General features: G+C 40.9%; 1 protein-coding gene across 1 annotated transcript in view; it reads right to left on the bottom strand.

Moving 5' to 3' along the window:
• Positions 1-16,424, bottom strand: part of CSMD1 (CUB and Sushi multiple domains 1) — a 1,813,702-nt gene that overhangs the window by 635,830 nt on the left and 1,161,448 nt on the right. The window contains exon 6 of the mRNA XM_032618622.1: positions 6,904-7,016. Coding sequence (XP_032474513.1) covers positions 6,904-7,016 — 113 coding nt within the window. The remainder of the gene's footprint in view (positions 1-6,903; positions 7,017-16,424) is intronic.

Raw genomic sequence — 16,424 nt, 5'->3', positions numbered from 1 at the left:
AAATATTTTTTATTGACATTACTTGAAATAGGATTTATTACAGACGTGTTTTCCCAGAGCTATTTTTAAAGCTAATCTGTTTTGAGCATGACTTTAAATTTGCTATGAATAAACTTCCTGTTCATCAGCTATAAAACATGACAATTTCTAGAGGAAGAAAAAAGACAGCATGGGTTCTTTAACAGAGCTAGAAAAAGTGAGCTTCTTATGAACGTTCAATTAGGTTTTTAAAAAATTTTTAATACCTATCATTTAAACTCTAACTAGTCAAAATGCACAAAGGACCACATCTACTCATTCCTTGAGTACCTGTTGCTAAGAAAATTATATGGCCATTATAAGCGTAAACATTATAAGCTTAAAACTATAAGCTTAAAACTATAAGCTTCCTGCCTCACACTAATTAGATTAAAATTAGCTAATGAAATAAAGCCTAAGAGTAATCCCTAAAGATTCATCTGGGTTATAACTTTATTTCACAAGAAAAGACTTTGAAAATAGTTTCCTAGGCAAAGAAAATTGCAAATCATATAAAGGAGCTGAAGAAGGAACATTGAAAGGGCTCTGAGGGTGCAAAAAGTATTATTAAGTATTAAGTTATTGATCCGTATTTATCAAGACAATAGCAATAGAATTCATAGCCAATTAAGACAGAATGGGATATAATGTTATTCTTTTTCAATTTTTTAGCAATAAATAATGCAGACATTTTACCTTAGTGGCCATTCAGAGAAGCAGGTAAGTTGAAGAACTTCAAGAGGTATACAATGCTGACAGAAGTCTTTAACCAATAATGGCATTTCTCTAAAAACTAGAGAAAAATTAATGCCAGAACTCACTTTTATCTTCAGTATACTTGTAATTAAAATTCTCTTGGACTCTTCTGGTGTCACTGAATGAATCAATTAAATATAAAGGAATTTGCAAAAAATAGAACCACTTTTTCTAGAGTGAAAATGCAACAGAGGTACTAATTTCACTGAATTTAAATTTTATATTATTTTAGTTTTCCACAGTCACTGCTTTTTCAAAAGTTTTAAATGATAATTTTAATTATTTCAGTAGAGCACTTACTTCACATCCAGGTTGTGAGAATTTTTGTCAGTTAAGAAAATTGTAATCCAAGTGGGGTTTTCCAAGAAATATTTAAATAGGAAGTTTTAAAAAATAAACCTATTATTCTAATAAAACTTATAATCATGGTATCACCTACTATGCAGTCAGGATTTAATTTGTGGGGAGCATAAGCTGATTTAGCTTCCTTCACACTAAGGTCACACTAAGGAGGGGATCTATTCATGTGTGGTATGGTCCCCTTCCTTTTTATCACCACTATGAGATCTGAAACCTTTTGTTGGTCCTTGTCCTGGACACTAAAGACAGTGAACTGAGGAAGAGGTAGTTCTCACTCATCTACTGAGTAGCATAGAAGCCTCTTAGGAGCTTACACTCAGGTTTTTAAGTTTTTATTTTATTTTATTATATATTATTTTTGGCTGCTTTGGGTCTTCATTGCGGAGCGCGGGCTTCTCATTGCGGTGGCTTCTCATGCTGCAGAGCACGGGCTCTAGGCACGCGGGCTAGAGTAGTTGCAGCACGTGGGCTTGGTAGTTGCAGTGCATAGGCTCAGTAGCTGTGGCTCGCGGACTCTAGAGCACAGGCTCAGTAGTGGTGGCACACGGGCTTAGTTACCCTGCAGCACGTTGGATCTTCCCAGACCAGGGCTCGAACTCGTGTTCCCTGCATTGCCAGGTGGATTCTTAACTACTGCGCCACCAGGGAAGTCCCCTTACACTCAGGTTTTAATCAGGATGTCAAAGGCTGGTCCAGGGCAATCTTGTGAATTAAAAAAAAAAAAAAAAAATCCTCGTTTGTTCACTATTTGTTCTTTTTTTAAAAAATGTTTTTTTTTCTTCTTTTTCATCTTTTCTTCTTTTTCTCTTTCATAGTATAATTCTTTCTCTTTCAATCACTGGGAAATTTCATATAATCCCTATGTTTTGTTCACATCCAAGGAAGGAGCTGAAAAACTCATTTAGATTGAAGAATAAATGGTAGTAAAGCATATACTTTGACCTCTTACAGAGATTTTGCTTTATAAACGAAAATTTTAAACCGAGACTTAGGTAGAATCTCACATAGTCTCTCAAGCGACCTACCCCACTGATTACTAATGTCTGAAATCCTCATACTAAACCTAACATCCCAGGAATCACTTCAGCCGGTCCTGTTGAAAAGGCATGGCCAATCTCAGTGTGAAGCACAAATATTTACACCAGAGCTGCCCAATAAAATAAAGTGTGGGCCACAAATGTGACCGCTTATGTAATTTAAAATTTTCTAGTAGACACATTAAAAAAGTTTAAAAATATTTAAAATGATAAAAAGACATCATCTTTTCAACACACAATGTCTTATAGTCATTTATTTTCACACTGCCTTTGAAATCTGATGCCTTTTATGCTTACAGCTCATCTCTGTTTCAAACAGCCAGATTTTCTTTTTTTTTTTTTGAGTATTCATTTTTAATGAGTAAAGGATAAGATACTGATAGTACCATGTGATCATACAGAAGCATGGCATTATTTTATTTTTAAATTTATATACAGTAAAATTCACTCTTTTGGTTATACAGTTGTACAAAATTTAACAAAAAGTAAAGACTCATCAACTATCACCAGAAAACAATAAGCACAATGCTTCCATGATATTAAAAAAAAATTCCCCAGCCCTGCACCTTTGTAGTCAGCTCCTCTCCTCACCCTTAATCCTTGACACCACTGATACTATCTCTATTTAGTTTTGTTTTTCCCAGAATATCATTAAGGTTAATCATGTAGTGTGTAGCCTTTTAAAACTACACATTGTATGCAGTTGAGATTCATCCATGTCACTGCATTTCTCAATAGTCCATTCTTTTTCATTACTGAGTAATATTCTATTATGTGGTTATACGACATTTTTTTTAACATCTTTATTGGAGTATAATTGCTTTACATTGTTGTGTTACTTTCTGCTGTATAACAAAGTAAATCAGCTCTACCTGTACATATATCTCCATATCCCCTTCCTCTTGCATCTCCCTCCTACCCTCCCTATCCCTCCCCTCTAGGTGGTCACAAAGCACCAAGCTGATGTCCCTGTGCTACGCACTGCCTCCCACTAGCTATCTATTTTACATTTGGTAGTGTATGTATGTCCATGCCACTCTCTCACTTCGTCCCAGCTTACCCTTCCCCCTCCCTGTGTCCTCAAGTCCATTCTCTACATCTGCATCTTTATTCCTGTCCTGCCCCTAGGTTCTTCAGAATGATTTTTATTTTTAGATTCCATATATATGTGTTAGCATACAGCATTTGTTTTTCTCTGACTTACTTCATTCTGTATGACAGTCTCTAGGTCCATCCACCTCACTACAAATAACTCAGTTTCGTTTCTTTTTATGGCTGAGTAATATTCCATTGTATATATGTGCCACATCTTCTTTATCCATTCATCTGTCAATGGGCATTTAGGTTGCTTCCATGTCCTGGCTATTGTAAATAGATCTGCAATGAACACTGCGGTACATGACTCTTTTTGAATTATGGTTTTCTCAGGGTATATGCCCAGTAGTGGGATTGCTGTGTCATATGGTAGTTCTATTTTTAGTTTTTTAAGGAACCTCCATACTGTTCTCCATAGTGGCTGTATCAATTTACATTCCCACCAACAGTGCAAGAGGGTTCCCTTTTCTCCATACCCTCTCCAGCATTTATTGGTTGTAGATTTTTGATGATGGCCATTCTGACTGGTGTGATGTGATACCTCATTGTAGTTTTGATTTGTATTTCTCTAATGAGTGATGTTGGGCATCTTTTCATGTGCCTCTTGGCCATCTGTATGTCTTCCTTGGTGAAATGTCTATTTAGGTCTTCTGCCCATTTTTTTAATTGGGTTGTTTGTTTTTCTGATATTGAGCTGCATGAGCTGCTTGTAAATTTTGGAGATTAATCCTTTGTCAGTTGCTTCATTTGCAAATATTTTCTCCCATTCTGAGGGTTTTTTTCATCTTGTTTATGGTTTCCTTTGCTGTGCAAAAGCTTTTAAGTTTCATTAGGTCCCATTTGTTTATTTATGTTTATTTCCATTTCTCTAGGAGGTGGGTCAAAAAGGATCTTGCTGTGATTTATGTCGTAGAGTGTTCTGCCTATGTTTTCCTCTAAGAGTTTTATAGTGTCTGGCCTTATATTTAGGTCTTTAATCCATTTTGAGTTTATTTTTGTGTATGGTGTTAGGGAGTGCTCTAATTTCATTCTTTTACTTGTAGCTCTCCAGTTTTGCCAGCACCACTTGTTGAAGAGACTGTCTTTTCTCCACTGTATATTCTTGCCTCCTTTATCAAAGATAAGGTGACCATAGTGCGTGGGTTTATCTCTGGGCTTTCTATCCTGTTTCACTGATCTATATTTCTGTTTTTGTGCCAGTACCATACTGTCTTGATTACTGTAACTTTGTAGTATAGTCTGAAGTCCAGGAGCCTGATTCCTCCAGCTCCATTTTTCTTTCTCAAGATTGCTTTGGCTATCCAGGGTTTTGACAGAATATTTACATAGATATTAAACTAGCTTTTAGTAGACACTGTGTGTTTTCACTATTATTATTGTTCTTGCTGGTTTTCTAGATTGCTCTTTTACTCTGCTTTTCTTTTTAGCAATTGTGTTGGTAATAACAACAGCGTTTTTTCCCCTGAGTTTGTCTGGTTGAAATAAAGTACAATACAAATTGGGGCTTCCTGATGTTTAATCCCGGCAGAAAAAAAAGGGAAAATTTACAGGAATAACACACTTTCCTACAGGACAGGAAGCTTTCCCCTCATTTGTCCTCAGAGTGAAAATATTGAGGCCTCTCAGCTGCAAAGTCAGGGCAGTGTGGTGTCCAGAGGAGGTGGTCAGTGGGACAGCTGCCAGGGGCTCTGAGAGGCTCATCCTGAGCCATCACTTGCCTTCTGCCTTCCTCTGCCCTCAGGCTTGTTCTAGAATCAGCAGGAAGGACCACCCATAGCTTCTATTCATGGGTGATGTTCTGCCCTCAGGAGCCAGAAAAATTCTCATAATGCCTTCCCTCCTGGCGCTGACACGTGCTCTCTGTTATGTCACAAAAGGATGACATCCCGTACTGAATCTGACCTTCCACGTATGGTCGGCTGAGATTCAGCCTTAGACATGACCCCTCCCATGATACAAGGCCTGAGGTGAATGAAACAAAAGGCAGCTCCCTCCCCCCATTTAGTCTTGGACTTGAACTTCAAAGTCAGCCTGAAGAGGTTTCCTCATGTATCACTGTTAAGCCATGTTTACCCCTCCTTATATTTTTGCATCTTTTTATCTCTTGGGACTTACGTACAGATTTTTCTAATCACGGCTTATATATATCATCAATGGCTGATATGTCTAAACTATTCCAATTGTTTCTTATATCTACCAATTTAGAGTATCTTCAAACTTGATATTCTATTTTTCACCTTTCTTCCAATCACTGGTACAGATGCCAAATCCACTGATCAGGTTTAGAGGATGATGCCTAGAAATTTTTCTGTAGTTCCGTACCAATCAATTAATCAGGACCTTTGGAGAAGATCACTCACCAGTTTAGAAATAACGCTATAGATCTACCTACCTGCCTGTCTGATCAGTCAGTTGTTATTCCAAATAGTGATCTACGATGGCTTTAAATCAGGGATAGACGTATCTGTTGATGTGCAGTAATATGGAGAAGACTCAGAATTTCCTACGAGACTGAGTGGTGTATTCCTCATCCCCCACCACTATATCACCTAGTGACCCCAGTCCCCACTGATATGTCCTTTCCATACCTGTTCTCCTATAACTACAGTTAGAATATGTGGCCTTGAAAGATAAAGGCACACAAAGGCAGGTATGGGAAGAAAAAGATTGGCCTTGCCTGGGTCCCAGAATAAGTGAAAACAAATTGCTGTGACTCTTACCAAGCTTCAAGGCAGTATATTTGCAATCCAAGGGCTTTCCGGCAGCATCGGAAGAAACTGAGGCGTGAACCATGCTCCTTATGAATAACATGCATTTTGGTGAAATAAAATTGTCCCTGGACTCCAACTCAGGCACGTTCCGTGAGGGTTCACAGGCCCCAAGGCTCCCAGTGGCAGATAAAACTCAACACATGTGTCCTCCTCAGCATCATCTGTATTTAAATCCCTGAAGATTACTCTTATTTTTTTAACTTCTTGCCCAAAAGGACAGAGTGAAGGCATTACGGATTTTAAAATGTGTTTCGGATAGGAGTCATTCAGAGCCACTTGTTGGAATATTACTAAAACCTCCTTAAGTGGCTCCCGTGATTCTCTTTCTGTTCCATCTTTCATGGGAGCTGTTTACAAATTGTCTTTCTGATCTGCTAGTTTCTGGAGCACGGGGGTTGTCATAATTTCCTCACTTTGTGGTCCCAACTTCCCTGTGGCAAGTGTTCAGGGAATTCTGCCTTAATTGAACTGGCATTCTCATGGCCATGATTTGGGGAAAGCTAGAGAAGTTTGCTTGGCACAGCATCTAGCTTTCTGACGGCGCCATACTAGTTTTATTTGCAGATGCATGTGGAATAGTTTCCATCAACCTTTTCACAGTGTTGATAACAAGTATTGATTATTAGAAACATATAGGAGACTATTCAATACTCTCCAGGAATAAACCCTGGAAATTAGAGAGAAAGAGAAAGTTTCAGAATCAACCCTACATACTATTGACTACAGACTCTCTGTTTTACCCGGCTACAAACAATCTGCCATGTCTGTTTTGAGGTCCCCTTATGTGTAAATCACTAAATCAGGTAGTTGCATTTATGCAGTGTGAATACATTTTTTTTTTTTCTTATAAGATGGAGCCTTCTTACCTTGAAACTGAGCATTAAATCCTTTCCGTCGATGGTTACTGTCCGATGTGAAATGGAGTCGTAACCAATTCTTGCTACTGATAACAGGAGAAGGGAGGTTCATGCCCGTCAGCCTGGAAGAGAGAATGAAGAAAATCTGTCTTGTAAACCAGCAGCGCAAATGTCCCATCTCAAACCCGATTTTACAACTGAGCGCCGACAGTCTTTATGTAGAGTTGCCTAAAACAGACGCCATTTATTAGCTGCATTTCCACATTGAAGCACTTCAGGTAATTTCATCTTTGCCCACAAAGGAATGCTATATTCATCCTTGATGGAATAAAGGCTTTCACAAATATTGGATGTTTTGATTCTTCTTTATTAATGATCATTAAATGAGCAGATATTCTTTTGATCTCTTATTTCTTCTTATCAGGACCTCGATCATAATGAATTACAAAAGGAAAAGATAGGCAAATGATACAAGTCTGCCCTTCACTATTTGAACACTTGGCAATTCGGTTTCACCTGAAGTCGACTCAGATAACTGATAACATCCAATGTTTCCAGGGCCTCATCTGCAGATTCACAACCTGGGCCTTTCCTACTCAAGTGAAGAAGAGGGATATTTATGAAATTAGTGACAAGAACTGTCAAAGAGATTCAACATGGAATAAAATCATGTGGGAGTAAAGTAGTATATTAAACAAAATTAAATCTTTCAAAAGTAAGACAGGATCAATCTCTGGTTAAGCTGTTGAAAATATCCAGTCCACTTACAATGTGCGCTCTGGTTGTCAGAAAAAGCAAGTCATTTACTTCCTACTATTGAAAACTTTGTGTCATTACTAAGGAGTGCGTGCCTTCTCAGGCAGAGGAGCTCTTGATGGTTAGAGATGATGTGATGCGTTCCATTCTGGACAGTGGTCTAAGTACCACTGGATTGGCTGCTTCAGACAGACGATTGTGTGTTGGCTCCACTTGCACTAGTTGAGGCACTATATCCCTGGGTTATCTTTTCTGAACCTTTTTCCAGTCTGTAAAATGGACTTGAAAAGACCTAGATCAAGGTGTTTAAAGAGATGGTACAGATGAACGTGTAAATGCTCCTAAAGCTACTTGCGTGGGGTTACACATTGTATAATTATTTTGCATCTCAGCTGTAAAACTATTCTCAAAATGATGCTTATTCGTGCAGATGATATGTCAGGGATCCACAAATTGCCCTGGAGCTGAAACTGGTGGGGCCCTTTGCGGGCTGGCTGGCGATTTCCACAGCTGGAAACCGTACTCTATGCCTGGAATTTGCTAGGCACGGGTGGGCTGTGTAGAGCATTTCCCTAATTACTCCTACTTTTACCTGGAGGAAAAGCTGCATCCAGTGAAATATGTAGGCAAGCTTCCTGATGTCAGGGTGCTCAGTTTCAACTCTCAGGTTTAAAATGTGCGGTATCCATTCAAAGTGAAAAGCCAAACCTTAACTGGAACCAATTGCAACAGTGTTTGTGTCACTGTTTGAAATAATCTTCTGTAAGAGGAAATACATTACTCAGATCTTACTCTTTGCTTGGATTTATGTAGCACCGACTGGTGAAGCTGGACACGACTGATTCCAAAAAACATTTCATCATTCTAATATTTTTTTTGAAGGCTCCTTCCCCCACCTTTCTTTTCCTGGTGAGATTACGTTACAACTTCTATTAGAAAAAAGTCACATACCTCTTTGCCTAATACTGACAATGGCCAAGAGAGAAGTAAATTCTGGATTCAGAAACCCACATTGATCCAGCTCACCTATATCTACTTACTAAAATTTTTATAACTGAAATCCACGTTTATTTTGCTGTTGCTTTAAAAATATTGTTTATCCTTAATTAGATTCTCTTGGAGTGGTTCTGATTCCAAAAACTAGGTGGAGTTACATTTTAGTTCCATATCAACATTAGCAATGCACATAAACAAATCCCCCTTTCACTGCCATATCTCCCAAATACTTACCTACCAAAAATGTCAGTTTTGTGTTAGTGGACAAACTTGAACAATAAAGAGCCAGATAGAAATAGTTTAGGGTTTATGAGTCACATCGTCTCAGTTGCCATTGTTCACCTCTGCCCTTGTAGCCCCAAAGCAGCCCTGTGTGATATGCTCCAACAACACTTTACTTACGGACACGACTTGCATTTCATGTAATTTTTCTGCATAACAACATATTACTCTTTTTTGATGTTTTTTCAGCCACTGAACAATGTAACAACCATTCTTAGCTTATAGGCCAGATTTGACCTGTGGGCCATAGTCTGCTGATTTTTGCTTTATTATATATGAGGCAGTTTGTAAAATATTGAGTAAGGAAGATAACTAGACGATGTATATCAAACTAGTGTATATATTCAAAAAATGCATAATTCCTGTGCAGATTTCTTTTATATAGAATCAAAGGTGAGGATTTAGTAACAATTATATAATTTATTTCCCGTGGTTAGAGCCAAGCCATGCAAATGAATCAGACTCCAGAGTGAATTAACATGCATGGATTTCTTGACTTGGCTGTGTGAGTGCAAAAAATATTCACATCCTCTGTTTTGGGGGGAACATGCGGGCAGGTAATTGTTCCATATAAGACCTATCCTTGGAACTGTGAGTTGTTCTCTCACCTTCCTTAGCGCAGGGGCTAACCTTAGAGATGCCATTTAACAGAAAGATCATATTACAAAGTCAGTCATTCCTCCATTACAAGCAAATTTAAAGAAAGTTGACTAATATGGAAGCCAGCGGATGGTAAGGCAGATTTACTAAGATCCTGGATGATTCAGATAAGGTTTAGAGGTAAAGAAATTCAACTGAATACCTTTGTGGTAATGGCTCCCAAAGTGTCCACAGCCTAATTTCCACAGTCTGTGACTATGTCACCTTACATGGGAAAAGGGCACTTTGATGATATGATGAAGTTACAGATTACCCTGGATGATGGGGTGGCCCAATGTAATCAGAAAGATCCTTAAAAGTGAAAGGTGGAGACAGAATAAGACAGTCAGAGGGATATCTGTGAAATCGAGTCAGAGTGAGGCTTGTGCAAACTCCACAGGTGGTCGCTGACCTTGATGATGGAGTTAACGGTCATGGACCAAGGAACGAGGGTGACCTCTAGAAGATAGAAAGGGCAAGTAAGTGCATTCTCCCATAGAGCCTCCAGAAAGGACACAGCCCTGATGACACCTTGATTTCATTGCAGCAAAACCTGTGTAAGATTTATAACCTGTAGAACCATAAGATAATAAATTTGTATTGGTTTCAGCCATCAGGTTTGTGTTAATTTGTTATGGCGGCAATGGAAAACTACTACAGCCTTTTAATATGTGTATCCTACTTTTCATTCGAAAACAGTCCTGAAAGAAAGTCCATATGGTAGAAACTGTCATCACTGTATACCTGTTAATAACCTTAGAGAACCAGTGCAGTTTAAACCCTGTCCGTAATTATCAACAATTGAACGTCTATCATTGTTGCAGTGAGATCTCCTACAAGTCCTCTACAATTCTTAGCTGTATTTCTTATAAATCTGTTGGAATTGGTTTTCTAATAAATAAATAGTTTGGGAAGTGAGAGGTAAATTATGGGGCAATAGTGGACTTGACATTGTTAGTACAAGATAGAAAGCAGAACCATTTTTAAGAGAAAAGAGGAAATGATGGCATAACAAATACCTGTCTGTTAGCTTACAATATACTGACAACGTTTTTATCCTAAGCATATAGAAACAAATGGCCTGGTAAAATCAAGCAAATCAAAGATTTCTGGGCTTATAAAATAAAGGAGGATGGTGAGGAAAAAAAGAACACCTCAGGGCTTCCCTGGTGGCGCAGTGGTTGGGAGTCCGCCTGCCGATGCAGGGGACACGGGTTCGTGCCCCGGTCCGGGAGGATCCCACGTGCCGCGGAGCGGCTGGGCCCGTGAGCCATGGCCGCTGAGCCTGCGCGTCCGGAGCCTGTCCTCCGCAACGGGAGAGGCCACAGCAGTGAGAGGCCCGCGTAACGAAAAAAAAAAAAAAAAAAAAAAAAAAAAAAAAAAAAAGAACACCTCAATGCAATCAGCTGGGAAAAAGTCTTTCTGAGGAACTAGTAGATGTATTTCATTTCTGGAGCATCTCAAACTGGATCAGGAAGCTCATCAAGCCCAACAATGTGGATACTGAGCAGTCCCTACAGATATGGCTAAAGGTGTCAGTAGTTCCCAACATTTGTTTCAATAATGCCAAATTAAGCGATTTAATCCATTGGCAAATTCATTTCTTTCAAAGGATTCAACCAGGTATTGCTCCTGCCACAGAAACGGAATTGGGTCATTTGTAGAGACATGGATGGACCTAGAGACTGTCAGAGTGAAGTAAGTTAGAAAGAGAAAACAAATACCATATGCTAACACGTATATATGGAACCTAGAAGAATGGTACAGATGAACCGGTTTGCAAGGCAGAAATAGAGACACAGATGTAGAGAACAAATGTAGGAATGCCAAGGGGGGAAAGCTGTGGCGGGGCTGGTGGTGTGATGAACTGGGAGATTGGGATTGACATGTACACACTAATATGTATAAAATGGATAATTGATAAGAACCTGCTGTATAAAAAATAAATAAATGAAATTTAAAAATAAATAAATGGGGCTTCCCTGGTGGCTCAACGGTTGGGAGTCCGCCGGCCGATGCAGGGGACACGGGTTCGTGCCCCGGTCGGGGAAGATCACACATGCTGCAGAGCGGCTGGGCCCGTGAGCCATGGCCGCTGAGCCTGCACGTCCGGAGCCTGTGCTCCGCAACGGGAGAGGCCACAACAGTGAGAAGCCCACGTACCGCAAAAAATGAATGAATGAATGAATGAATGAATGAAGATCTCTCACGGGATCCTTAAAGTTAAGACGATCGTCTTTGAGCCAACATAGAACCGTCCAGGCTGTTCCATTTTCTCCAAATAGCTTTACCATAAATTCTGTGATTCTATTTTGAATATATCCATAACGTCTTTTTCCACTTAACCTCCATCAGCTCCTCTTTCCCCCTTTGCGACATAAAGGGGCCCAGCACACTGTTCTTCCCAAACATCACGCCCTGTGTCCGTGACTCGTCTGTTTACTTATGTAAATTGAAAGCTGTAGACTTGAGTCACCAAGATAGTGTTCTGAAATGCATTGGGAAAGGCTACAGTTTTCTCAGAGAGCTCTTTTTGAGCACTCCTCTGACATTAAGCCAGACTTCTTAAGTCTTTAGGAAATCATCACACAAATCTCTGGGGGTTCCTTGGTGGTTAAACCTCTTTAACGGCGATGACTAAGAAGCCGGAAAGCATTAATACCATCAACACGGACTGTAAATTACCCAGCCTCCCTAAGGAGACTAAGGAATTTAATAAATCTGTTACTTTGAAGAGACTCATTGCTTGTCAAGTTGGGGAGAAAGTCATCTGGAAGCTGTGCTGTTTCTGTGCTCTTGTGGACATTTAATCCGAGTGTGGGGCTTCACTTATCTCTGTTTCGTCAAAATTAACTAGAGTAATCTGATCAAATGAAGTTTTCCTGAAATGCCGTATTTCTAATTGGGTGTTATTCATGTTAATAGTGAAATCTGCTGTCTTGTGAATACATATACATATTTTACATTGAGTTTCTAATGCTGCCACCGTAAGCCTTATTTGGGGCACTGAAGAAAATAACAACGCAAGTAAAAGGTAGTCCTTACCTTGGAAGAATAGAAAAAGCAATGAAAAAAAGAGCTATGTAAGTGCGTGGACATACACAAATATGTGTACACCAGATACACAAGCATGTACATATACACACACAATAGTTACATATTTACATACAGATATTTCTAGAAAGTTATTCCAAAGGTTTTACACACACACATATACCCTCTTGGAAAAACAACTACGACTACAAAACAAAAACAATAAAACACCCACCGCCTATTCAAAAGCAGACCACGGAAGACTTCTCCGTTAAAAGTTCTTCCTTTCATCAAATTGATACTTTCTAATAGACTTTTCTTTCACCCTCTTGGCATTCATGGTTAGCTCTCATGAAGATCTTCTCTCTTGGACAACAATCTCTCTGTCTCTGTCTCTGTCTCTCTCTCTCTCTCTCTGCCTTTTTTTCCTCCAGGCACTTTTGAAGATTCTATCATTATATTGTTATTATACACCCATGGCTACACCCTTCCCTCTTGGTAATTTTACCCACCCTAGGGCTTTAGCATCATCTTTCGCATTCTCTGTGTGCCTCATACCTCCTATGCCTTTTGCAAAAATAATTTATAGATCCTGGAGCCCCTGGTGCTCCCTCCAGGATGGGACACCCATCCTCCCAGGCTCACACTCTCCCCTTGCTTCCACTCTGGCATGAACTTGACTTCATTGTGCCCACATGTAGAGCCATTGCTCCTTCCCTGCTCAGGGTCTTGACATGCGCTGTTCTCTCACATGTACCCCACCACCCGCTTCCTCTCCATTTGCCTGGTAAGACTGGGTGTCCTTTAGAGCTCAGTTGATATGTCACATTCTCAGGGAAGACTGACCTGACCACGTAGGTGAAGCTGTTTCTCCCTCCTTCTGCCCTCTCCTCGCTCCCTAGTTTATCCTTTGCAGACATTTCAAATTAGTGACGACCTGGTCTCTTGTGTGGTTATTTACTGGATGGGCATCTTTCCTGTGACACATGAAGCTTGTGTTACCATCAGTGTCTCTCTAGCACCCGGTAAAGTGCTGGGCAGTTAGTAGAGGTTGAATATACATAGGATGGGAAAATGGAAGAGGTAAGTTTAAACACTCCCAGGGTGCCTTACCCAGGTTCCATCTCGCAAAGTGAAGGCTACTCTGTACAATCCTTTATGTTATGATGCCAGGCTGGGTGTTTGTGACTTAAGATGCCTTCATGGGGTGAATCAGATCTCTTTATAGCATTAGAGGTGAGCAGAGTGGGTGGGGGGAAGGTGCTGGGAGAGAGCGATGGTGTCATATCTACCCAGGACCCAGGCCTCCACACAGAACCATGCACGACTCTGAGGGGGCCGGTCACGCAGAATAGATTTGAACGGACTCCCCCGGTTTCATGCCCCAGCAACCCTGACTGGACATCCAGTCTCCCCTTAATTTAATAAACCCTCAGGAAACCCACAGAGACACAACTCAGCTGCCCCAGAAATGCCCTCAATACCCACCCCTGAGGCTGGCCTTTGGTAGATGTTTAGACCCTAGTTGCACCGGGTTCCGTGGATTTCTGGGAGCAGCAAGTTCTCAGATGGGTAACACTGGCCACACCAAAACAGGTGTGATTGCAGTGGATCCAAGGGAGGGATCAGCGTGTGTGCAGCACCCTCACCTCATAGCCATCTCCTCAACTTGAGGTTTGCACACAGCATCTGTCCAGTTGCTAAGTTGGCATTCAACCCTGCAGTGTTCATTCCTCTAACCCAGCACTGCCCAGGTTCTCGCCCAAACCCTATCACCTCTAATTGTGCTGTGGAAAAGGTCTCTTTAATTGTGCGTTGCTTTCCTGCCCCTCCCTACTCAAATCCACTCGGTGTAACCCTGACATGAACTGCCCTAAATACAACCCAATTCACCATTTATAAACAAACATCCTAGGCACCAAAGATACAGCTGTCAGCAAAATAAGATGACCAGAATCTCTCAGAGAAGAGTGACCTCAGGGTAAGCATCGCCAGATGGAGAACACGGGTCACGATACACATCCACAATAGGGCTTCCAACTCTTCTTGGCAGAAGACCCTCCTGGAAATGCGACATCTGAGTTGTGACTTGTCAGGTGAGTTGCTGGACTGGGGACGACAATTTGAGAGCAGCAATTTCCAAAGTGCAGATTTGTGGAGATACCCAGGCCAAATCACAACTCACAGGCACTTTCCTAAAAATACTCCAATGGCTCCAAATCACTCTGAGAAGAATCAACTTTCTTGGCATGAGATTGAAGATGCTTCATGGTATGACTCTGACCATGTCCTGCCTTCTCTCTCTTTGTGCCCTTTCTGGAATTGCTCCCTAAATCATCTTATACCTTCATGCCTCCCTGACTTTGAGCTGTCCTCTCCCATCCAGAGCCCTTTGGCTGACATTTGCCTGTTTAAATTCTCAGATTTCAAAGCTTTTGTAAAAGATATCCCCTCCAAAAACCTTCTCTTCTTATCTCAGGTAGAATCAACCATCCTGTGTTCATAATCTTTTAGCACTTGACCCATATATGTCTATGGAAATTATAAGAGCCCATCTTGTACTTTTGATGTTCATATCGATGTCTGCTTCCTCGAATGAACTGTGAGTCCCCTGAGGGTACACCTGGCACCTTGTTAATTGCCCTCATCCTGGTACTTTGCATACACAGGAGTCTCAATAAATCCATTTTAAGTGGTTTCTATGCTTCTGTTTTTGCTCCTGAAAGAGCAGCACGGCTTGAGACTATAAAAAGTTAAGAGCATTAAGAGAAGGCCATTCTTATCTTTTCACGCACGGTGATTTCCTGCCAGTGTCGTGATCTGCCGAGTGTGAATGCCAGAAGGATCAGCTCTGGCATCTTCTTTTTGTTCCATCTATGGCATCCAAGGGGTCCAGAGCAGTAATACAGGCCTCACTGAAGCCAGCGAGAACATCCATGTGTGTCAAGGAAGGAGCAGGTGGTGTGCGATGGACCCTATTAGAGACGGGGCAAAGGAGCCCAGCCCAGACAGGAGGGATTGAGAGCAGGTCATAGACACATCCAGGGCTTCAGCAAACGAGGCATTAGGCATTAACCCAGAGGTCAAGCAGAGAGAACCATTTGGGAGAGAATGGGACAAATCCTGTCCTCTAAAGCTTAAGGACTAAATGTCAGGCAGTAGCTCGGAACGAAGCCCGGGAAATGGCCCAGACGGATGGTAATAGGATAGACGGTCAAGAGACAGTATTTCTCAGTGGAAAGTCCTTTGGGCCTCTCGTCCACCCCAGTGACCTAGGAAGGAGGTCAGCAGGGAATATGGCTGCAGCCCAGGGGCATGCTTTTCCCTCGTGGCCTGAGGGGTGGTCACACCCACCAGAAACCTGCACAGTGGGGGGGACCCAGTTCACAGGTGACATGAGGTCACGTCTGTACCAAATATCTCTGTTGCAGCAAACTGGTCTGGATCTGAGTCGATGACTTGGGAAAAAAAACTCCAGTGTATGTCCCTCATCCCCGGCTCCATCTAATATTCTGGCGGGTTCTTTTAGTGCCACCTGCAGAGACAGGCATCTGAGGTTTGCCAACAGGAAACGAGGTTTTTTGCCTCCTGTACCACCTGGACTTTTAAAAGAGCCAATAGTTGGCTGTAGGCGTGGATGCACATCCATATGATTTGTTGATTATTAAAAAGACATTATCTACAAACAGATTTCTATAATAAATGCACATAGGCGATACTCCAAGACTGTCAATAAAAAAAAAAAAAACCCAAAAAACAAAATGACATTTAATTACTGGATCACTCACCATTTTCTCTTTGATGTTATTTTTAGCAATATGTAT

Source organism: Phocoena sinus, chromosome 21 (assembly GCF_008692025.1).
Source record: "Phocoena sinus isolate mPhoSin1 chromosome 21, mPhoSin1.pri, whole genome shotgun sequence".
Taxonomy (NCBI): Eukaryota; Metazoa; Chordata; class Mammalia; order Artiodactyla; family Phocoenidae; genus Phocoena; species Phocoena sinus.
The sequence above is the reverse complement of the archived record's forward strand: the minus strand, read 5'-3'. Positions and strand labels throughout refer to the sequence as shown.